The 22,449-nt window shown below is 51.9% G+C and overlaps 2 protein-coding genes across 3 annotated transcripts in view; both read right to left on the bottom strand.

The window, feature by feature from the left end:
* The window catches only part of ALDOA (aldolase A, fructose-bisphosphate), a 6,506-nt gene extending 5,021 nt beyond the window's left edge, over positions 1-1,485 (bottom strand). The window contains exon 1 of one of the 2 annotated variants that reach the window (XM_008584587.1): positions 1,407-1,485. The gene's annotated coding sequence lies outside the window, so the exon portion shown is untranslated. Of the gene's footprint in view, positions 1-66; positions 209-1,406 lie in introns of those variants that run through there. The other variant, XM_008584586.1, reaches the window with a different exon arrangement.
* Positions 1,486-1,961: 476 nt separating this feature from the next.
* On the bottom strand, positions 1,962-8,628 carry LOC103600317. Its single transcript, XM_008584585.1, has 5 exons — positions 8,542-8,628; positions 8,253-8,288; positions 7,318-7,461; positions 6,908-7,063; positions 1,962-2,349 (listed from the first exon to the last, which is right to left on the bottom strand). The coding sequence occupies exons 1-5, from the start codon at positions 8,605-8,607 to the stop codon at positions 2,236-2,238; spliced, it is 516 nt and encodes a 171-aa protein (XP_008582807.1). The 5' UTR covers positions 8,608-8,628; the 3' UTR covers positions 1,962-2,235.
* Between the last annotated feature and the right edge of the window lie 13,821 nt (positions 8,629-22,449).

The following is a 22,449-nucleotide window of genomic DNA, read 5'->3' as shown; positions in this document are numbered from 1 at the left end:
CCCGCCACTGCCGCCAAGATCCTTCCCCAGGGTCCCAGGCCGTCGCACGTGGCGAGGGTCGCTCACCTGGCCCGGGAGAGGGGCGGGCTTGCGGGGCGCGGCGGGCCGGAGAGCGGACAGGGCGAGCGAACGCGGCAGCCGTCACCAGCACCCGGCTCTGCGGCGCGTTCGGGTAGGGACGCAGCCTATTCAGCTCCCGAGGGGGCGGCGCGGGGTGCGAGAGGCGGTGCCCAGCCTTTTAAAGGCACCGCTGCTCGCTCCGCCCAGTTTTTCCTCTGCCGGGAGTGAACGGCGTCCAATTGCAGGGGAGGAACCGCGCACGAGGCCGCCCCCGAGAGGCGAAGCCCGGAGGCTGCGCTCCGGAGAGGACGGGGCGGCGAGAACCTGATCTTTCCCCCTCCCCCCTCGGACGTGACTTGGGCCACATCCCGCGGGTCGCCAGGGCCCTACTCCCCTTCTCGCTTTTTCCCCCGCCTGGCGCGCTCTGGGGTGCTGTGACTCAGCCGGAATGTTGGCACCGGAGGAGACGGGGATGGGAGATGGGGAAAGCGGGTGGCAGACTCGGAAAGGATGAAGGCGCGGCTTCCCCTCCTAGGCCCAGCCGGGCGGCTCGTGGCAGCCCCAGCTTCCGGCCTGCGTGGCTGCAGCGTGTGTCACGCTGTAACCGTCGAGAGGCCGGGCGTTTGCCTGCCTCGCCCGCGGGCTGCACTGCGCAGGGCGCAGAGCCGACGGACACGAAGAACAAGGGGACGGCCGGGGCTGGCAGGGAGCGGAGGCGAGGCCTTGCCCTCATCCGCGCGGGCCCGACTCCCTGGCCGGGAAGCCAGCCTAGCACGCGCATACGATCTCTCTCGGGGCCGGTGCAGACAGGTCCGTAGTCCCCGGCCGCCACCGAAAACCAGTTTATGCGGAAACTGGCCACGGCTCGACCCAAGCGAGTGTCGGGGATGCAGGGCCACGGAGCCTGCGATACGTCTTCTTTGGACCTGACTTTCTTCTCCAAAATAAAATCCATCCCTGAGCTGATCTTCCTCCCAGATACTTTCCGAGCTCCCCCACCCCCCTTATCCCGACCCCTTCGGCCCAACCCCACCCTGCTAGCGGCCCACCTGCGGCGAGACTGAAGGAGCCGGCAGAGCCTGGTAGCAGCGAGTGAGCCAGGAGTACCCGGGCTGGGTTATAAGGCAGCTCCTGCCCTCCCCCGCACAGATGTCCCCGATCTCCGGTGACCCCTGCCCTTTCCCCGCCACGGATCCCCCGGCAGGGACCTATATTTAGGGAAACCTGAAGCCCATGACATTCATGCCAGCGTGGGGCCCAGTATGTAGGAAAAGGGAAGTCTAGGGTCTGCCCTACTGTGGGGGAGGGGAGCCCCCCCCCGGGGGGGCCCCCCCCCCCCCACTCACCGGTACTTCAGAGGAAATTTCTTCCTTGGATATCCAGATTGAGGTCCTTGGATGTCAGAGAAATCTTTGGACAGGGATCTGTGGGGAGGGAAAGGGGTAGAGGATCCCGCGGCCCTCCCTGCCTCCTTCCCGCTGGCTCCCTCTCTGATTCCCTCCTCCCTTGACTACTGGGGCCTTGATATTGGCTGCTGTCATTCTCTGGAGCCTTTTTTTTTTTTTTTTTTTAAAGATGACCCGTAAGGGGATCTTAACCCTTGACTTGGTGTTGTCAGCACCAGGCTCACCCAGTGAGCTAACCGGCCATCCCTATATAGGAATTCGAACCCGTGGCCTTGGTGTTATCAGGACCACATTTTCCCAAGTGAGCCACGGGCCGGCCCTTGGAGCCCATTTTTTAAGAGGAAGAGCAGATGTAGGCACTATACTCATCTCCTAAAATAACCCCAAGTCCATGGTCGGGGGCAAGGTTGGAGCAGCCGTATATCCTGTACTCAAGGCCCAAGTTCCTCCTGTAATGCTGTCTATGGTGAGCGGTGTTTATATATAATATATATATAATAGTTATATATAATAGTTTAATGGGGAGGGGAAGAGGGGGCAGGGGCACCTGCGGGCACACTAGCTCCTCTCTCTTCTGGCCCTACAAAGGGGCTGCAGTCCTGCTGGCTCTCTGAGTTCAGCCCTGCAGGGAGCCAGGCCCTCCACAGCAAGCTGAGCAGGCCATTGGTGCTTCCAGTGGCCTGAAGAAAGGTGTCTGGAGGCCCCTTAGGGAGGAGGGCATGTGGGCCCTGGGGCTGGCCGCTCCCCAAAGGGCATAGATCTTGGGTCCTCATCGGAGCTTGATCTCAAAGCAGAGACAGTTGAGGCTCTGGCAGTCGGGAAGTTGGCAAGCACAGGCACAGTCACAGAGTGGGCAGCAGCGAGGGCACCGTGGGGCCCAGCCCTGAGGGAGAGGAGAGAGGGATGGGGACGGTGGGACCACAGCCTCTGTCTGTTTCCCTCTGAGAGGCGAAGGGAACAAAGAGGCCTGGGAAGTCTCACTGGCCCAGTGGAGCAGAGGCTACCATCCACCGCTTTGTGAAACAAAGCAATTCTCTGTGCTGTTGAGAAATCAGCCATGAAGCAATGTCCCAAACAGCAAAGTTCAGGAGCTGGAAGGAACTAGTAGGGGTTCTCTCTGTCTTCCCAGTTTATGGGTGAGCAGACTGAGGACCAGAGAGCAACTGGCCCTGGGTCCCATGCTAGAATTTGGGTGTCCCAGTGTCCAGCTCAGAGATAGTCCTGCCACATCCTCATGGCCTTGTGCAGTTGAGAGTCAATAACAGAAAGCACACACACATCTTTCTGTCCATCATGAAAATAACTTGTGGGTTTTATGGACTTCTTCCTTGGCATGAGACCAAACTGTAGGATCTTGTTAATCATTTTTGAGCACCTACTCTCTGTGCAAGGCACAGACTACATTCATGAATGGTTAAAAAAAATCCAGTTTTCCTTGAAAATGGCAATTTCTATATTAAAAAAAAAATTTTTTTTGGAGGCTGGCCAGTTAATGTTCTAAAAAGAGTTATTTCTCTTTTCATTATCAGAACCCTGAGCAGTGGGCCTCTTTACAAAAGGGGAAATAGAGGCTTAGAGGGGAGTGACTTGCCCAAAGGAATACAATTAGGGAATGGAGCTGAGAGGGAGCAGGGTCTGCTTGCTCCAGTCCTGTGATTCCCCTGGAGTCCCTGCCTCCCAGGGCTAGGAACATCAGCTTCTTCCTGGGCCTGCAAGGGCAGGTACAGTTCATCTCGTGTTCTCCACTGAGTTAGTGTAGGGATTCACCCTCAGCAGGTGTCTGAGATACAGAGGAATGTTGAATGAATGGATGAATCTAAGCCTATGTTTTTTCCTCTTTCGGCAAGGAAAAAAGAAGGCTTCTCAGCTCCCGGGGAAACAGAAGGTCTGTCTCTTGGGGAATAGGAACAGCATGTCCTTAGGCACAGGAAGGGAGAACTGGCCCCCTCCAACCCACTGCCCCCCTGCCCTGGAAGGGATGACCTGCAACTGCCTCAGGCATGGACTGGAGACAGGCCAAGTGGCTAGAGTGGGACACACCCAGATGGCTATGTGACAGAAGATTGGCTCCTTGAGGCCAGAGGCAGAACTAGTGTCACAGTTGCACAGCTCAATCAGAAACCAAGCCAAGCCAGGAATAGGGGAATGACCTTTTCAACAGCTGAGGTTTTGGGGTGCAGTGTCAGATGACTGGTGAGATCAGATATCACTAGGGTCTCCAGTGAGGGGAGGGGAGCAGCCACCTACAGGGAGAGGGATCTGAATTGGGCTGTGCTACTGCCAACAGAACTGCCTCTCGGGGAGGAAACTAGAAGTGTCATGGTGGAAGGGAAAGAGGGTGAGAGAGAAGTGGTTTGTTTGCTTGTGTTTGGTGAGGGTGCGGTTTGGGGCGTCTCTAGGGAGTCCCAATCTGGGGATGAAATAGGCTCTGTGGGCTTCTGGAGGACCACACCATCATTCTGTGCACAGAACTGGTGGCTGAAAAAGGCTCCACTGCTCTTACCTCAGAAAAGAGGGTATTAAATGCATTTCTTGGCTCTGTCCACTGGAAAGGTTTAGATCTAGTCATTAATAACTGGCTAATGGATTTCTCCACTCTCACAAGCAGCCATGTGGCTTCTGGAAAGAATCTGCTGTTTAAGTACATTAAACAAGGACTCCACAAGACTGTTAACCCTTGTGTTTCTCTCAGCTCTTGGGAGACTTTTTCACTTTGATTTTTTTCTTTTTGACTTTGTGAGGTCCAGCCATCATTGTTACTGGTTAGAGCACAGACCCTAGAGTCGGTAAGGCCTGGAATTGAATCTAAGCTTGGTTAATATATGTTTTGAGCCTCAGTTTCCTCACACCAACTTTGTGGCATCCTTATGGAGAATCAGGGGAAAGAACTAAGCACAATGCATGGTACATAGTGAGCACTCAGTGAAAGAGAGCTGTTGTTGACATCACAGCTCTATTTCTCCTTATCAGTAGTTCTTAACCCTGGTGTCCATCGGAATCATGTGAGAACTGGCTAAAAATTCACAAACTACAGTCTCATCCCAGACTACCCGGAGGCCCAGCTTTGCTTTTAAGTCCCACACCTGCTTCTGATCACACACAGGGCTGAGAACCAACCACTGCACTTTAGCACATCAGCTCTCACACTCCACTGTTACTACCAATGTATTTCTGTTTACCACCAGCATGTAAGCCCTGGGAGGACCGTGACCTTGTCTGTTTTGTTTCTGCTGAGCCCCCAGGGCTCAGCAGTGCCTCAACAGTAATAACTCCATAAATCTTTGGTGAGTGAATGAATGAGCAAATGAATGAGCAAATGAATGAGATCCTCTCAGTATGCCTGTGAAAGAAGCAAAGCAGGCAGGTTTCTCCCCCTGAAAGGAAGAGAAACCTGGGTGTGTGTTCTGGCTGGCCAAGCTGTATAACCTCAGGCAAGTCACTCAAGCCTCTGTAAGCCTCAGTGCCTACAACTATAAAATGAGCAAGAGCTTTGTAACCTTCATGGTTGTTATTGTTTCTTTAAGGAAACTGAAGAACAAAGAGAGTTAAATGTACTTTGTGCCAAGACAGCTCAAGGACAGAATGACCCTGCCTGGCCCCCTGCCACTCTAGATCCCTTCCAGGCTCTAGCAGGAGCCAGAGAGAATCACGTCCTGAAGTCTCCAGGTTTGGAAGTTCCTACAGCCCAGGAGGGGAAGGTGGGAAAACCCAGTCCCTCTTACAGTGCACCTCACCCCATCTTCTCTCCCAAGGAGAAGATGAATCCCTAACCATTTTGTGTGCACAGAAGAGGAAGGGTACGGCATGCCCAGGACAGGGGGCTGGAAACCATTTTGTAACTGAGGCTCTCCCACAAAACAGCAGTTTTTAGAACCCAAGGTCTCCTCTTGTTTCCCCTTTGACCCTCTGCCCCAACCCTGGAACCTCTCTCCTGGCTACCCCTGGGAAACCAGAAGCGGATTATTTGAAGCAGGAGAGCTCCTTGCCCCCCCTTTTTTTTTTTTTTTTTTTTTTAAAAGGATGACCGCTAAGGGGATCTCAACCCTTGGCCTGGTGTTGTCAGCACCACGCTCAGCCAGTGAGCAAACCGGCCATCCCTATATAGGATCCGAACCCGTGGCCTTGGTGTTATCAGCACCGCACTCTACCGAGTGAGCCACGGGCCAGCCCTCCCACATTTATTTTGAAACTCAAAACATCTGCCAAGGATTTGCACCAATCATAGTCAGCCCAAGACATGAATTTGCTGGGGCTTGGTCTTTTATCCTCCTCTTCCCTCCTGGGGAAGGTCACTGCTCCAAGGGCAGGCAGGAGCTTTGCTGTCTAAATCTCTGAGCCCAAAATAATCATAGCCTAGGATGGTAGTCGATTACATTTAACATGTTTAAACCCAGAAATGCAAAAATGGCCTGTCTTCTGCGAGCCAGGCTTCTCTCCTGAGGATTCTGTTTCAACTAACACTTGTGGAGTAATTTGCTGAACAAGGCTCTCCCATGTAACCCTGGAGAAGTGACTCAACCTTCCTAAGCCAGTTACTCCCCTGCAAAAGGAGGGTAATGATACTTACCTATCTACAGGTACAGGCATGGATAGATAGCCAAGGTGTGATGTCAAGCTTAAAAGCAGTTGTGATGAAATAGTTGAAGTGGTATGATCCCATTTTTGCCAAATAATAGTAAAATACAGCAGTGACAGTACTGTATGTTAGTATACAAGGGACGTACACAAAATGTAGCAACTTTGGGTTAGAGAGCTGGTTTAAAAAGTGATCTATGCTTCTTTCCATATATTACTATGTGCATACTTTGTAAACAATACTTTTTGTAATCAGAAAAAATATATCTTGTACCAGCTGGCCACCAAAAGAAAAAAGAAAAAATATATAGGTTTAAAAAAATACCCAGCTCAGGCCGGCCCATGGCTCACTCGGGAGAGTATGGAGTTGATAACACAAAGGCCGCGGGTTCGGATCCCTATATAGGGATGGCCGTTTCGCTCACTTGGGTGAGCGTGGTGCTGACAACACCAAGTCAAGGGTTAAGATCCCCTTACCGGTCATCTTTTAAAAAAAAAAAAAAAAAAAAAAAAAAAACCCAGCTGTCAGGGTTGTTGGGAGAAATAATAATGTCAATAATCTGGAACACAGTACTCACTCAAAGGACAGAAGCTGTTTTTTCTCTTAACTACCATTCTCAGAAGTGCTGATTATGTGCCATACATGTCATACACATCACCTTTCTCCATCTGGAACCCTATTTTCTTTTATCGCCAGAAATTATCTGATAACGTTGTTTTTGGCTGTCTCCACATGACTCAGTACCTGGAACTGTGCCTGGCCTAGAATAGGTGCTCAGTAATCAATGTTGCTGAACAAAGCAATGAATGCACAGATCGTACCTAGATCAGGGCTCAGAGGGGCAGGGGATAGGAATAGTACTCACAACTTCAGTGGGCTGGGGGCAGCAGGCATCCAGGTAGTGGCCTGGGCTAGGCAGAGGGAAGTCACAGGCTTCTGCACAGGTCCAGCAACAATCTTGTGGCCCCGAGGCACCTTGCTTCCTGCAGGGGGAGCTGCAGTCTGTGCAGCGGCCCTGGGCCTAGGAGATGGCAAGGCTCAGGATGACTTGGGCAAGGCAGCAGGTAGAGGTGGCCAAGACTCAGCTTTTAGGAGATGGGCAGGAGACGGTTCAGCTGGGGCAGGAGATGAGGGGACCCTCTGGTCCCTCAAAAGGAATAGATGTGGAGACTAAATGGCAAAGGTGTCTCAGGGTAAGAGCCTGCAGATAAGGGAACAGACCGACTGGGTGCCTCTTCCCCAGAGCCCACCCTTTTTCCCCGACAGCCCCCTCACCAGCAGGCAGTGCCTAGTCAGCAGCACTAGGCCCAGCAGCAACAAATAGATGGCTACAGCAATGAAGACGATGGCAGGGATGGGGAGCAGCAGGGAAGGGCTGCTGACAGGAACAGGGGCTGGATTCCACTGGCTGGAGAAGGCCTGGATGAGCACAGGAGGAAGGGGTGACAGGGAAGTGGAGAGGGACTGCAGGAACACAGGAATACCAGGAGGGACACAGAGGTCGCTGTGGGGAGGAACAACCACTAGAAGGTGTGGAGTCAATAGGACTACACCCTGACTCACTATCTTGTCCCCCAAACCTGCCTTTTTTCCAGTCATCCCAATTTCATCACCATCAAGTACTTGTTGGTCATGCTAGAGTCTTCTGAGACTTGTTGATCTTCCTTTCTGAATGCCTCTGCAACCAGGTCTCTTGCCTCTGACTCCACATTGCCATCCCTCAGCCCACATTCCCAGTCCTTAACTGTTTTCCAACCGACCTCTTTCCACACCAGCTCTGCCTGTGTATCTCTCCCTTCCTTACCATCCATCAATGGCTCCCAATGACTCAATGACAAACCCCCAATCCAGCCCCGCCTACCTCTCCCTCCCGCCCCCTCTACACTCCAGCCTTACTGCAGTCCTACCAGTTCCCCAAATGCCCCACCCTCTATCTCACCCCCAGATCTCTGTCCCCGCTGCTTCCTCTGCCTGAAGTGCCTTTTCTCCTGGATTACTCGCTAAACTCTTCATCTTGCCGGGAACACCGGAAATGTGTCCCCCGTGGGAAATCCATCCATGGCATTTTCTCACAGCTCTTGCCCTTAGCTGGAAAGGTCTGTGTTGGGTAAGAAGCCCCTTGCCCAGTCCGGGCTCGAAGGCAGGCAAGCTCAGAGTGACTGGAGGGCGTTGAGAGGACGCGCCAGAGAGGGGAAGGGGCCTGGACTCACGTCCATGGAGCAGGGCGGCGCCAGGCAGTCCGGGAGCTGCAGAGGAGAGAAGAGAGAGGGTCCTGGGCCTCAGGGGCTGAGAGGGAGTTAGAATGGGGTGCCCACTCTCTTCTTCCCACTTCCCGTTTGGGGGAACTGAGTCCCAGCGACGCCCTTTGGTCCAGACAATGGGAATCCGGGGGCCTGGGGATTCGAGGGCGGAGCCTTCCTCGCAGGCCCCAGCCCGGCCCGAGCCGCACCATCTGTTATCCCCACACCCGAGCCGCCTCCGACCCCGCAGCCCCACCACCTGCACCATCGGGGCCGCGGGAAGTCCACGGATCCCGCGCTGCGCTGGGTCCATCGGCGGTTGCATCAGCAGCGCCCAGAAGCCTTCGGCTGCGTCTTGCTGTTACCATGGGGACCAGAACGCCGCCCCTACGGCGGCCGCCGAGACCCAAACTCCTCATTCCCGCCGCGCTTCTCCCGCCCGATCCTGGGCGGACCCCATTCCTCCTAACCGCCGTCCTCGGGGCTGTCCCGCGGCGACTAGATGGAGACAGCGACTTCCTGCCGCCGCTGTCCTACCTCGGATCCTCATCAGATGCTGCACGTCGGAGGAGGCACCCGGGGCCCTGAGGGCTACAAAGGAAGGACCGAACCTCCAGGCCGCACCAGCAACTCGCTGTGTGACTTCGGCCAAGTCACCGAGCCTCGCTGAGTCCATTTCCTCATCTGCAAAAGAGGGAAACGCCTGCCTCACAGGGATATTGTGAAAATCAAAGCTAACTGTTAATTGTATAGGATTATCAATAGTTTTTCAATCTGACCCCACTTCTCCATTTTTATGCCATTTTTACAATCTTCACATCACTGTCAAAGTGATTTCCCACCACTCACATCATATCTTGCTCCTTTTCTACTTCAAAACCTCCAGAGACTTCCCACTGACTCCGGGATAAAGCCCACATGCTTCAGCAGCCTGTCAATACCATCCAGCCGGGCGCCAAGCTCTGGGGCTCTAGCAGAGAATAAGGCTCATCTCCTGCCCTGGTGTTGCTGACATTCTACTGGAGGAGAGGGGTCAGATGATAAATATATAAACAAGATTTTGTGCCCCATCCGTTCTTTCAAGGCTCCACATAGGATCTCTTGAAGGTTCCTGAACCAGAGCATAGGGTCACACAGCCTAGTTGTAGGAGAGGGGGCCAGTCCCCTTCTCCATGTCCTGGGTCCCTGGGAAGGTCCTGAGGTGCCGGCACAGTGTGCCTGGTTGAGGAAGGGTGGTCTGGTCCCCTTCTCCATGCCCCAGGTATCTGGGCGGGCCCTGAGGTTCTGGCACCATGTGCCTGGTTGTGGGAGGAGGGTCCAGTCCCTGGCTCCATACCTCAGGTCACTGGGCAGGACCTGAGGCCCTGGCTTGGTGTACCTGGTTGTGGGAGAGAGGGCCAGTCCCCTTCTGCATGCCTCTGGGCCGGGCAGGCCCTGAGGTGCTGGCATGGTGTCCCTGGTTGTGGGAGAGAGGTCCAGTCCCCTTCTCCTTGCCTTGGGTCCCTGAGTGGGCCCCAAGGTACTGGTGTGGTGCATGTTATTGTGGATCTGGTTCCTGGCTCCATACCTCAGGTCCCCAAGTGGGACCCAAGGTGCTGGCTTGGTGTGCCTGGTTGTGGGAGAGAGGTCTGGTCCCCTTCTTCATGCCCTGGGTCCCTGGGTGGGCTCTGACGTGCTGGCATGGTGTGCCTGATTGTGTGAGGGTGGTCCTGTCCCCTTCTCCATGCCCCGGGACCATGGGCATGCCTCAAGGCACTGGCTTGGTGTGCCTGGTTGTGGGAGAGTGGTCCAGTCCCCTTCTCCACACCCCGGGGCCCTGGATGGGCTCCGAGGTGCTGGCATGTTGTGCCTGCTTGTGGGAGAGTGGTCCGGTACCTGACTCCAGACCCTGGGTCCCTGGGTGAACCCCAAGGCGCTGGCTCAGTGTGCCTGGTTGTGGGAGGATGGTCCGGTCCCCTTCTCCATGCCTCAGGTCCCCGGGTGGGCCCTGAAGCACTGGCTCAGTGTTCCTGGTTGTGGGAGAGAGGTCCGTTCCCCTTCTCCTTGCCTTGGGTCCCTGGGCAGGCCCCAAGGTGCTGGCATGGTGTGCCTGGTTGTGGGAGGGGATTCTGTTTACTGTCTCCATGCCTCAGGTACCTGGACAGGCCCTGAAGCTCTAACGTGGTGTGCCTGGGTGTGCGAGAGAGGTCTGGTCCCCTTTTCCATGCCCCAGGTCCCCGGGTGGGTTACGAGCTGCAGACATGTTGTACCTGGTTGTGGGAGAGAGGTCTGATCCCCTTCTCCACACCCCGGGTCCCTGGGTGGTGCCCAAGGTGCTGGCTCAGTGTGTGTGGTTGTGGGAGAGAGGTCCAGTCCCCTTCTCCATGCCTTGGATACCCAGGCAGGCCCTGAAGAACTGGCATGGTGTGCTTGGTTGTGGGAGAGAGGACCATTCCCCTTCTCCTTGCCTCAAGTCCCTGGGTGGGCTCCAAGTTGCTGGCATGTTGTGCCTGGTTTTGGGAGAGAGGTCCGGTCCCCAACTCCATACCCCGGGTCCCCGGGAGGGCCCCAAGGCTCTGGCTCAGTGTGCGTGGTTGTGGGAGAGAGGTCTGGTCCCCGAATCCATGCCCTGGGTCCCTTGGTGGGCCCCAAGGTGCTGGCTCAGTGCGCCTAGTTGTGGGAGAGAGGTCCAGTCCCCTTCTCCACTTCCTGGGTCCTGAAGTGCTGGCTCAGTGTGCCTGGTTGTGGGAGAGAGCTCCGGTCCCCTTCTCCTTGCCCCAGCTCTCTGGGTGGGCTCTGAGGTGCTGGCATGTTGTGCCTGGTTGTGGGAGAGAGGTCCACTCCCCTTCTGCATTCCCTGGGTCCCTGGGTGGGCTCCGAGGTGCTGGCATGTTATGCCTATTTGTAGGAGGGTGGTCTGGTTGGTCCCCAACTCCATACTCTGGGTCCCTGGGTGAGCCCCAAGGTGCTGGCTCCGTGTGCCTGGTTGTGGGAGAAAGGTCAGGTCCCCTTCTCCCTGCCTCAGGTCCCTGGGCAGGCCCCAAGGTGCTGGTGTGGTGTGCCTGGTTGTGGGAGGGGGGTCCAGTCCCCTTCTCCATGCTTCAGGTCTTCAGGCTGGCCCCAAGGCACTGGTGCAGTTTGCCTGGAAGTGGGAGTGGGGTCCGATCCCCAGATCCAAGCCTCTGGTTCCCAGGCAGGGCTGGCCCCGAGGCTCTGGTGCGGTTTGCCTGGAAGTGGAAGTGGGGTCCAGTCCCCATATCCGAGCCTCCAGTTCCCAGGCAGGCCCCAAGGTGCTGGTGGTGTGCCTGGGCTGGAACTAATTTTTTGTCCTTTGCTTCTAACATGGGGGAACTTCCTGTGGGAACCAGTACTTGAGCTGTGTGGTTGTTTAAGTTGCTACTTTGCTGCTGTTTCCCTAGGGAAGGATTTTTGTGCAGCTCAGGGTTTAATGGCTGATATTATAGGTACTTCCAACTCTCCAGAGACCTGGTGGATCTGTGTTCTGTAGAATCTCTGATCTGGGCCTGAGTTTTTTCATCAAACTGCACCCCATGGAATTCTGCATTCCTGACCAGTCTCCTCTGAGTGGTCTTGTGCTGATTGGGGGGCAGATCAGCTGTCTTTGCTTTGTCCCAGTGTTCTCCCGGTGGGCCCGTCTCCCCCACCGCCCGTGCTCCAAACACTTCCCATGGGACAGGCCCTGCGCTGGTCCCTTGCAATGACTCACCGACCTCTGAACGGCTCCTTTTTTTCAGTTGTTCTGGTTCCTCACTGCTGCGTGGGTCCACGTGAACCCTACTAGCGGTCTTACTGTCCTGGGGGCCACCAAGGCCCTCTTCTCTCCTGCTACCTCCAAGTAACTCCATCCCAAGGGCACAGCTGCAGCTTCTGCCAGCTCCTGCTCCATGCACTCAGCAGCTCGAGCCTTAAAGCAGCCGGGGCCGGAAATGCTCGGAGCAGCTTTTTCTTTCTCCCATCGTAGTTTCTCTCGCCTTCATGAACTCTGTCGGTCTCTCCTCCTCTTCCCCTGAGCTCCAGCTGCCCCAGCTTGGCTGACGTTACATTTTTATAGTTGCAAATTTGGTTGATTTGTGGGAGAGAGTGACGCTGTGATCCGTCTATTCCGCCATCTTGATTGGATCCCCCAGGTGTTTGAATTCTTTACTTCAGAGGCCGGCTCTCAAATTAGACTGCTAATGCCTGGGACCTGGTCCGATTTTTCTCCCCAGCCCAAGCGCTAACACTCGGCCTAGACTTGAGGGCCCTGTGAATACTCACTGGTGCTGTGAATGAGTCGAATCCAACTCTATGCACTAGTGAAGTGTTGTTATCCAGATGCCCTGGTTCCCTTGGCTTTTAAGACACACAGACCTCCCTCTTTCATTCCTAACCTTTTGGTTCCACACACAAATGCTTGCACACATGCACACATGGACACTTTATAAAAAGGGAAACCTCCCAGGGAGGCCCCGGACCTCCTACACGATTGCTGCATCCTGGCATTTTCCCCTGAAAGCAGTGCCACCTTACACCTCCTCTCATCCATGCTCTCCACCTGATGTCCCTCACTGCAGCTAGGGATTTCCTACACCCAAGGCAGCTGTGGAAGTTGCCCGGGTCTGTGTTCCTGGGTCCCAAATCTCCCCTCCCACCTTCGACCACACTGAGAAGGTCCCAGCCACTCCCTCTGCCACCTCTAGCCTTCTCAGAGGGAGTTTTAAGCCAAGAAAACAGGAGTTTAGCTGTCCCCAATGTCACCATTGTTGATTCTAAGGCACAGCCAGGTTGCCTTCTTAGGGCTGTCTGTCTGTCTGACAGAATCCCACGGACCAAGACAGGCCAGTTCCCACCTCAGCCCCAGGAAAGGCCTCAGGTGACACATCCTCCCCCTCTTCAGCCCCTGCCAACAGAGAGTCAGCCTTGGCAAGGCCTCCAGACACGTCCACAGCCTGCAGTGTCAGACTTGCCACTGATGGTGTTCTGTTCCTACCACAGGCTCGTACATTATGCAGGAGGCAGGCAGTGCACCAGGCCTGCTCGTTGCCAGGCATGCCAATAGGAGTGGTGATGTATGCGTCCTGCTTTGCTAAGGCCCAACGTCCACCCACATCACACCTCTTGTTAGAGGCAGGGAGAAACTGACATCACAATAGCCAGATAACCACAAGGTCTCCCTCTACCTAAAGTTCAAAGCTGGAGATGTCAGATGGCATCCCATGTGGTTTTGCGCTGCTCCTGGGGAAGGGAGAAAAGAATTATGTACTCCCAATCATCGTGGAGTGGGTGGGAGATCAGAGGTGCAGAGAAGGCCCAGAAGATGAAAGAAGCCTCAGCAGGCTCAGGCATGGGTGTGGAAAGGGAACCTGGCAGTTCTGATTTTGATCTTGTACTTTCAGCCCTCTCCTGTGGACATCAGACAATATCATCTCCCAGAGATAAAGAAGAGGTTCACTAGCCTCCTTATTAGGAAAACGAAAGGCCTGTGCTTAGGTAATTACCCCAGGGGAAGAAAGGAGCTGAGCTGAGTGGAGCTAGCTTCAACAGAGGCCTCTCACAGACCTCATCTTATTTAATCCTCACAGTAGACCTGAGTGGCAGAAACCATTATTTCCAATTTATAGACCGGAAGGAACTATGACCCAGTTGTAAAAACAAAAACAAAAACACACTTTAGAATGAGGCAAGATGTGGATTTGAATTCTAGTTCTGCCACTGTGTGTCTGTGCAGCCTTGGGCAAATCAAGTGACCTCCCTAAGTGTCAGTCCTCCTCATCTGGAAAGTGGGATTACCTTAAGAGATAAGCAAGCTTGTGATGATTAGAGAAAATATATGTAAAGTAGCTGGCATAGAACAAGGGCTTATTAAAAAATATAACAACAGCTATTAGTGAATATTACAATGAATATTTACATAGGAAGTGTGCTTTACACATGTCTCATTTAAACATCCCAGCAGCCCTGTGTGGAGCTGCCGTTGTCCCCATTTTATTCCCCTGAGGCTCAGAGGAATGAAATCACTTGCACAAGGACTCCTGGCTAGTGATTGGCAGAACCAGGATTTAGGCCCAGGCAATGGGACTTTGTGTATATACCATGGAGGCTCAGGGAGGTTCTGACACTTGGCCAAGGTCACACAGCCAGTCTATGGAAGAAGAAAGGGCCTGGACCCATAGTTGTCTGACTCCAACTCGCCTGCTGTGCCCCTCAGCTTTTTCCAGTGTATAGATGAAGGGTGGGACTGGAATTGCTTGGAAGAGCACCTCACCTGGGACAGGTACAAATAAAAATACTAAATAATAAATGTTCGGGCCGGCCCGGTGGCGCACTGGATAAGTGCGCCGCTTGGGAAGCGCAGCGGCGCTCCCGCCTGAGGGTTCGGATCCCACGTGCAGACCGGTTCCCGCTCACTGGCTGAGCGAGGCGCGGGGGCAACACCGAGGGTTGCAATCCCGTTGCCGGTCCCCGGTCCGGTACGGGGGCAACACTGAGGGTTGCGATCCGTTGCCGGACACGGAAAAAGACAAAAGACAAAAAAAATAAATAAATAAATAAATAATAAATAAATAATAAATGTTCTGGCACCCTGGCCAGGACTCTCCCCAGAGTACAGGTGGGGGGAATCGGACCCTTCCCTGGGTATCATGTGGGAAACACGCCACTTGCTGCTTATTGTTTACTTATTCACAGCCTTCGATGATATCAGCCCTGCACACATCCACAGGGTCTGCAGGGAAAGAGCATGAGCAGGAGAGCATCTAAACAGAGGAGCCTGAAGGAACTGGCAACGGTAAAGTCTAGGCTCAGGGTAAATTGGGTGAGGACTGCGTGGGGGTGAGAGACTCACTGGGGGAGGCAGGCTAGGAGATGGAAAGATGGTGACAGAAGTCAGGCGAGCCTGCAGGCCGGCCCATGGCTCACTCGGGAGAGTGTGGTGCTGATAACACCAAGGCCCCGGGTTCGGATTCCATATAGGGATAAGCCGGTTAGCTCATCGGGTGAGCGTGGTGCTGACAACACCAAGTCAAGGGTTACGATCCCCTTACCAGTCATCTTTTAAAAAAAGAAAAAAAGAAGTCAGGCGAGCCCGGATGGGCCTCAGAGAATGCTCCCCACACTGCCCCTCTACCTGCCAGCCAAGGCTTCCAGTGCTTTCTGGCTGCAATCCCAGGCCAGGACTGGCTGGCTGCATCTCCCTTCCTCTGCAGGGTTGTCCAGACACTCCTAGGACTCCTAGACAAGGGTTCAAAGTGTGTGGAGCACATCCCATCTTGGGCTTATTTTAGGTAGAACACCAGTTCAGCAGTAACACACACACACACACAAGCTATTCTCTTTCTAGTTCCCTTTCCACACTTCTGACTGCTACAGAGAAAGTCTCATTTTGCTGCCAGAAGCCCTTTAACACCTTTCTATCTCTGCTTATCTTTTCTTTCTTTCTTTTAACAAAAAGAGAGAGGGCCTCTAGCTCAGAACGAGCAACATGGGATAGTATCTGGCTAGAATGTTTTAACATTTTTTCATTTTATATATTTTTTGTTACCTTCTATTTACAGCAAGTGATACTGATTTTTCTATTTTCCGTAGTGACCAAAAGCTTCCTTTTAAAATACATGATTAAAAGCAGGTACTCTGGAAATCAGACTACTAGGTTCAAATTCCAGCTGTGCCACTACCTCCGTGACCTTGGGCAAGTCACACAACCTTTCTGTGATTCAATTCCTTTATCTATCCAGGGAAGGTAATAATGATATCTCTTAGATTATTGTAAGGATTACATGAATTAATAATATGTAAAGGGGGCCAGCCTGTGGCTTACTCGGGAGAGTGTGGTGCTGATAACACCAAGGCCGTGGGTTCGGATCCCTATATAGGGATGGCCGGTTAGTTCATTGGGTGAGCATGGTGCTGACAACACCAAGTCAAGGGTTAAGATCCCCTTACCGGTCATCTTTAAAAAAAAAAAAATATATATATATATATACATGTAAAGGGCTTAGATTGGCTGACACCTAGTAAATGCTATATAAATACCCGCTATTATTAGTACAAATAGGGCAAAACCCAAAAAACCATAGCTGAGGTTTGGGGAACAATACTATAGATAAATTTCTCCATTTTCCACATAGGGAAACAAAGGTTTGGAGAAGATAAGAGGCTGAACTAGAATCTTGGTAAATTTATGGATTCCCAGTATAATTACCAGCCATTTCAATCTTCAACAGTTAATATAACCTCTCAGTCTCAACTCATTCATCTGCAAAATGGGACTAATACATCTCACTCGATGTTGGTTGGGATGGTGTGTGTAAAGGTGTCTCAGAAAATAAGCATTAGTATCATTCTCAACTGGGGTAACATCCCCCCAAGGGAGTGAAAACTCATTCTTGGGGGGGGGGCAGAAAAAATCTTACTGTTTAATATATAAAGCACAGATATACATAAATACTATACAGTATTCTGTGTTATTAAAATTTCATGATGGGTAGCAATTAGAAAAAAAAAAATGTCTAACAAAGGCTCCTTAAGGAAGCAGTAATAATAACCTTTAAAAAGTTGAGAAACACTGCTCCTATCCAAAGTTTTTCCAACTTGGGTCATTACCCACTAGTGGGTTGTGAAACTTGCTTAATGGGTCATGAGCAGCATTTTGGGGGAAAGTGATAATAGGAAACCACGGAGTGCTGCACATAACAAGGGCTGGTGAGTACTGCCAGAATGTTTGCTTTCAGTGTAGCGTGTGTGCTCGAGCTGAGTCATGAAATAAAAGGTATTTCTTGTGTGTTACTGCTGTAAAAATCATTGAAAGCCATTGCTCTACACAACTATTTTCTTCCCTCATCTATTATCTCTCAGACAAGCCTGTGCAGCCGTGGACTGTTTTGCTGGGAACAAGAAGAAATTGATGACTAAAGAAAGAAATGTAGGAGAGAGTCCAGATTCCTGTGAAACTTGGGCCCGATCTTTAGCAGTTCATGGCTTTCTTTCCTTGCTCATTCGATATTACAGGGTAAGCCCTGGGTACCGAGGGGCGCTGCTCCTCGCAGTTCCTTCCTCTCTCTCCCCCTCTCTTCTCCCAACCTGGAAGGCAGCAGGCATGTCGAACCAAGGCTGAGTCCTAGCTCTGCCATTGACTATCTGACCTGGGACATGCCATTTAGCTTCTCTGAGCCTCAGTTTACTCAGCAGTAAAATGGGGAAGTTTATCTATCAGGTTGTAGAGATGATTAAATGAGAGAACGAATGTACAGAAAGCATTTTAGCACAGTGCCTTGTATACTGTAGGTGCTCGTGATATAGCAGCTGATTACAGTGTAAAGTAGTTTAAATGCATCATCTCTATTTAATCCTCACAATGAGCCCATGCAGGAACTGAGAAGGTAGCAGGGCAGACTCCTGAGACAGGCTGCCCAGCTTCCAGTCCCAGCTCAGCCTCTTTTCATATCTTTAAAAGCCATCTAAGGGCCGGCCTGTGGCTCACTTGGGAGAGTGTGGTACTGATAACACCAAGGCCACCGGTTTGAATCCCTATATAGGAATGGCCGGTTTGCTCACTGGCTGAGCGTGGTGCTGACAACACCAAGTCAAGGGTTAAGATCCCCTTACAGGTCATCTTAAAAAAAAAAAAAAATGCCACCTCTTTTTGCTTCTTTGTGAACTGCATCACCTCCATTTTATAAAAGGGCTTTTCTCATAACCCCAGATATTGACTTCCGCTTACATCATATTGGCCAGACCTCTAACTGCAAGGGAGGCTGGGAAATATAGTTTTTAAAATAGGTACATTTCAGTTCCCAACAAAATGAGGAAGAAGGCAAGAATGGATACTGGTCAGGCAACTAGAAGCGTCATCTTCAACAACCTTATCCTGCTCCTGGCTTAACCTTTTAGTTTCAGAGGCCCATCCAGAGGAAAAAAAATTAGTAGCTAAAGAAACAAGAACTGTTAACACAGATGAGCTCTGAAAATGTGCAAGAGGATGTCTAAATTGTATTCAATGGTGTTTTTTTGTTTTGTTTTGTTTTCCTCCTTTTTAATTTAACCTTTCAGTTTCTTCTGGAAAATGAATTTATGAGTTTTTTATATCTACTTAACGTTATAAAGACCAATAAATTCAGAAAAAAAAATCCTACCTCATTCACTTTCTGACTGTGTAACTGGACAAGGTACCAAACCTCGTGCCTCTGTTTTCTCATCTGTAAAAGAGGTACAGTAATAATCCCTACCCACAAGGTCATTTTGAGGACACGACTTGATGTTTTTAAGCACTCAGATCCACATCTGGCCTATAGTAAATGTTAGTAAATAGCATTTAATGAGCTGGCATTATTATTATCTCAACCTCACAGAGGAAGAGGTTGAGGCTCACAAGGGTCTTGCTCACTCGCTCAGGGATTGGAAGAGCCTAAATTTCTTTAGCATTTCAAGAATCGCAGCTTAGCTTAAATAAAGTACTCAAATGCCAAGAGAATGCTTCGAGAACGTTCACACTGCATGCATGAGTATACAACTGCAGTCACTGTAAGGGCATCCCCAACTCCTCCGAAGGCTCCCTGGGGTCTGCCCCCAGTCAACACCTCCCCCCAAGTCAAACGCTGTTCTGATTTTTCACCCTAGATGTGTTTGGTGCCTGTTCTGAATGTCATGTAAACCGAGCCACACAGTACGCTTCTTTGAAATCTGAAATTGAAATCCAGATGCTCCCCTAGAAATCGCCGTCTTTAACTATTAGCCCCTTAAAGCAAAATCTGCTTAGGCTGTCCTTTTCTCCCCGCCCTCTTCCTCCTTTCCTTTCTTTCAGCTCCGCACCTGAAATGTAGCTGTCCATCAAGTCTTCAACGAATTCTAATTGGCTAATTCTACCAAGGCGCTAGAATCCCACCCAAGCGGGAAGCAAATGATAGGGCACAGTGTCAACGGGCTGACCAATGGGAGGATGGCATATTCCAAGCAATCCACCAGTGGGAGGGTGATGGTCTTGCCCTCTGCAATCGCCTCTGCAGAGCGGCCTCGTGCCCTGGCAGTTTGACACTGTCCTTGTAACCCCGGAAGCTGCCTTCGAAGCCATATGGGATGCAGGATGGCGATCCCCGACTCTCTACATCCCTCCTGGGTCTGTCCCAACTCTCTCCTCCCTGGAATGGATGGGAAGGGAGGTTTTTTCAGACAAAAATAATCTATATGTGAATATGTGTGTTTTCAGTGTTTCTCCTTTTTTCTTTTTTAGATCTTTTGTAATGGGATAACAATGGGCTTTCTTTTTCTTTTTGAAAAAATGTTATTTTAAAATTTCAAGTATCTTGACAACTTGAACACGTGCCTGCCTTCCTTTTTCCAAGATTTGGTTGCCAAAGGGAAACATCACCTCCCTTTCTATCCTTGCACTTTGTCCCTTGAGGTGAGGCCCTGTGACTCGGGGTGGCGGTGAGGGGATGCAGAGGATGGGACAGGGTGGAGTTAAGGAAGAGCAGCAGTCATCTCATCAGGGTGAAGGAGAAAGAGGAGGAATTTTAGGTTGTGAGATGGATTGGGAGGTCTAGACCAGCTTCAGGGGTTACAGGAAAAATGAATGAAATTGTTGGAATTGGGTTTAAAACAAGAATTAAGATGTCCAATTGCCTTGAATGATGGATATTAAAAGTGCAATGAGGATCCCAAAGAGATTAGAGGAGAGGTATGCCTGGTGGCTTTTGGTAGTTACAGAAGGATGGATCTAATGGGCCATTGTGTTACTGGGGTGACAAAGGCTGGTGGGCAGGGACCTGAAGGACACTGTGTTGAGGTGTTTTCATGGCCATCTTTTTCTTACCTTCTCTGCCACAGACAGGCATGACCTTGCTCTTGCTACTAGGTTGTGTCTTCTTCCCATCATGCTTCTCTGTGCTGCGTTGGGGCCTGCAGAACCACACTGACCTGCAGATGGAGAGACAAGAGGCTGTTTTTATGGCATCCAAGTAAGAGGGTCTCCTTCCTGGGGCCAGGGCTGGTGGAGCTGATCTTTTACTTTCCGGAAGAGTTAGTGGTGAAAGCAGAAGCAGAGAGTGGGTTGGGGCAAGGGTGGGGTTACGTGTCAAAAGACACCAGCTAGGGTATCTCTTGCAAGTCATTTAACCTCTCTGAACTTCAGATCCCTCATTTGCAAGTGGGTTTAACAATAACACCCACTTTCTTCATGGAGATGTGAGGGTCATGTGAATTTGTCTATAAAGTAGAGTTGGCAGACTCTTGCAAACAATACCAGGAATGTAGGCTCTGTAGGGGTGTTGTGAGCTGCAGGACTCCCACTCCATCTAATGGGGGCAGAAGCTGCTCAGCTCCAACCTACTTGACAAAGCTTAATATAAATATGAGCTACCATCAGACCATAGGTAGGGGAGGGAGTACACAGAAGGCAGAACTTACTAGGGTATCTGAGTGAATTTCCAGCAGGCAGAAAAACCTGTCTCTACCTGCATTAATCTTCATCATGCAAAGTGAAGCTGCAGCACCTTGACCAGGTTAGTGGCCCTCCATAGGCAGCTATATGGGCCTACCAGCACCCATCCTCCCTCCGACTCAGTACATTTTTGTAGCTTTGCTCACCTTTGGCTATGGAGTTATGCAAAGCTGGGTTTGAAATCCAGCTTTATCAATTCCCATAGCTGTGTGATCCTGGCAAGTTTTTTTTTTAACTTCTAAATTTCAGTTTCTTCTGTAAAACAGGGAGACCACCACCTGGGAAGGTTAAATAAAAGCCAACATAAATCACCTCGCACTGTGCCCAGCATGTAGGAAAAACACAGGATGTTGGGTCCCTTTTCTTCCTAAAGTGAAATCAGAAGCCAGGTCCAGTGTTGTCCCTAACACTGTCTCGGGATCTGACTTCCCAAGATCTTTCCTACAGCGCGCCACTAGAGGGCAGCACAAAACCGCAGCTCCCAGCCCCTCGCCTCTCTTGAGGGGAGGAGATGGGGTGGGCTTTGGGCAGGGAAAAGCAACTTGTAGGGTTGGTTATTGAGGCGCATTTCAGGGCAAGCCTGGAGACCAAAGTACAGTTTGGGTAGCAGGCCCCAGGTCATGTAGACATCCACAGGACAGAGTTTAGGGCAGGACAGCAGAATTCCGGAGAGGCGGCCCCCGGAAGAAGGAGAAGCCGCTCTGATGGGGCCAGGCCTCTGACCCGCAGTGTGGTCCTGGTCAAGTCACTGGGCCCACTTTCCTCATGGTGGAATGAGGGGCTGGAACCTGCCAATCCCTGAGGTCCTTTCCCACTCTGAAACTAGGCTGTTCCATGAAGTCGCAGAGGAAGGAGGCCAGGTGTATGGTAAAACTGGAGAAAAAGAGAGTGGTCAGTGCTTGGGGGTGGCCAGGGGCAGGCGGAAGCCTGGAGAACAGGAGCTGGGCATCCTCGGGCTCAGGCAGGCTTTCTGAGAGGCAGCCTTCCCCACCTTCTTCAAACCTTGCCTTGCCACTCTGACGGCTAGTATGAGAGGTTCCTGCTGCTCCTTAACTATGTGACCTTGGGAAGCTTCACTTAATGCCTAGGGACCATTTGAGGACCTGTAAAGAGGGGACAAGCACAGCCACGATCTTGCAGCAGAATGAGGAGCACATGAAAGGTGCCTGGTGTATGTGAGCTTCTCTCCCTCTCCCTGGGGCACAGAAGGGGTGTCTCAGGGTCTGAACGATGCTGTGTCAAGGTGTTTTGTTCCCATGCATTCCCTCAACTCCTTCTTCAGACTAAGCAAGATGCCCCACTTCTTCCCCCAGGGAATCTTTTCTTCTGCTGGCCCGGGAGCCCCTAACCTGGGACCCCAGGCAGGCCACTGAGGGATACATGTTGGGAGGCACTGGCAGAGGAGGAAATGCCAGGCATTCACAAAGTGCTGATGGGAAAGTCAGGCCCATCTCGGAGCTCAGAGCCCTCTCCCAGCTGGCCAAGGAGCCCTGGGCCAACTTCCTCCCCAAACGAAGAGCCATCCCTCCCTGGGCCCTTGTCCCCAGCAGCCCCCTGTGCTGCAGCTGCTGTCTCTTTAAGGGCCTCCCCCTCCCTCTTTCTCTGCTCCCCCCATCTCTGTCGCAGCCGCTGCTGCTGTGGCTCAGAGCTGCATGGGGAGACGCCGCTGCAGGTCCGGTTTCTTGGTGTCTGGTCTGTGCCACCCTTTCCCCACCCCTCCCCCACCCTCCCCAAGCTGGAGACTTCCCCCTCACC

This window comes from Galeopterus variegatus, unplaced genomic scaffold, assembly GCF_000696425.1.
Source record: "Galeopterus variegatus unplaced genomic scaffold, G_variegatus-3.0.2 Scaffold3304, whole genome shotgun sequence".
In the NCBI taxonomy this organism is placed as follows: Eukaryota; Metazoa; Chordata; class Mammalia; order Dermoptera; family Cynocephalidae; genus Galeopterus; species Galeopterus variegatus.
The sequence above is the reverse complement of the archived record's forward strand: the minus strand, read 5'-3'. Positions and strand labels throughout refer to the sequence as shown.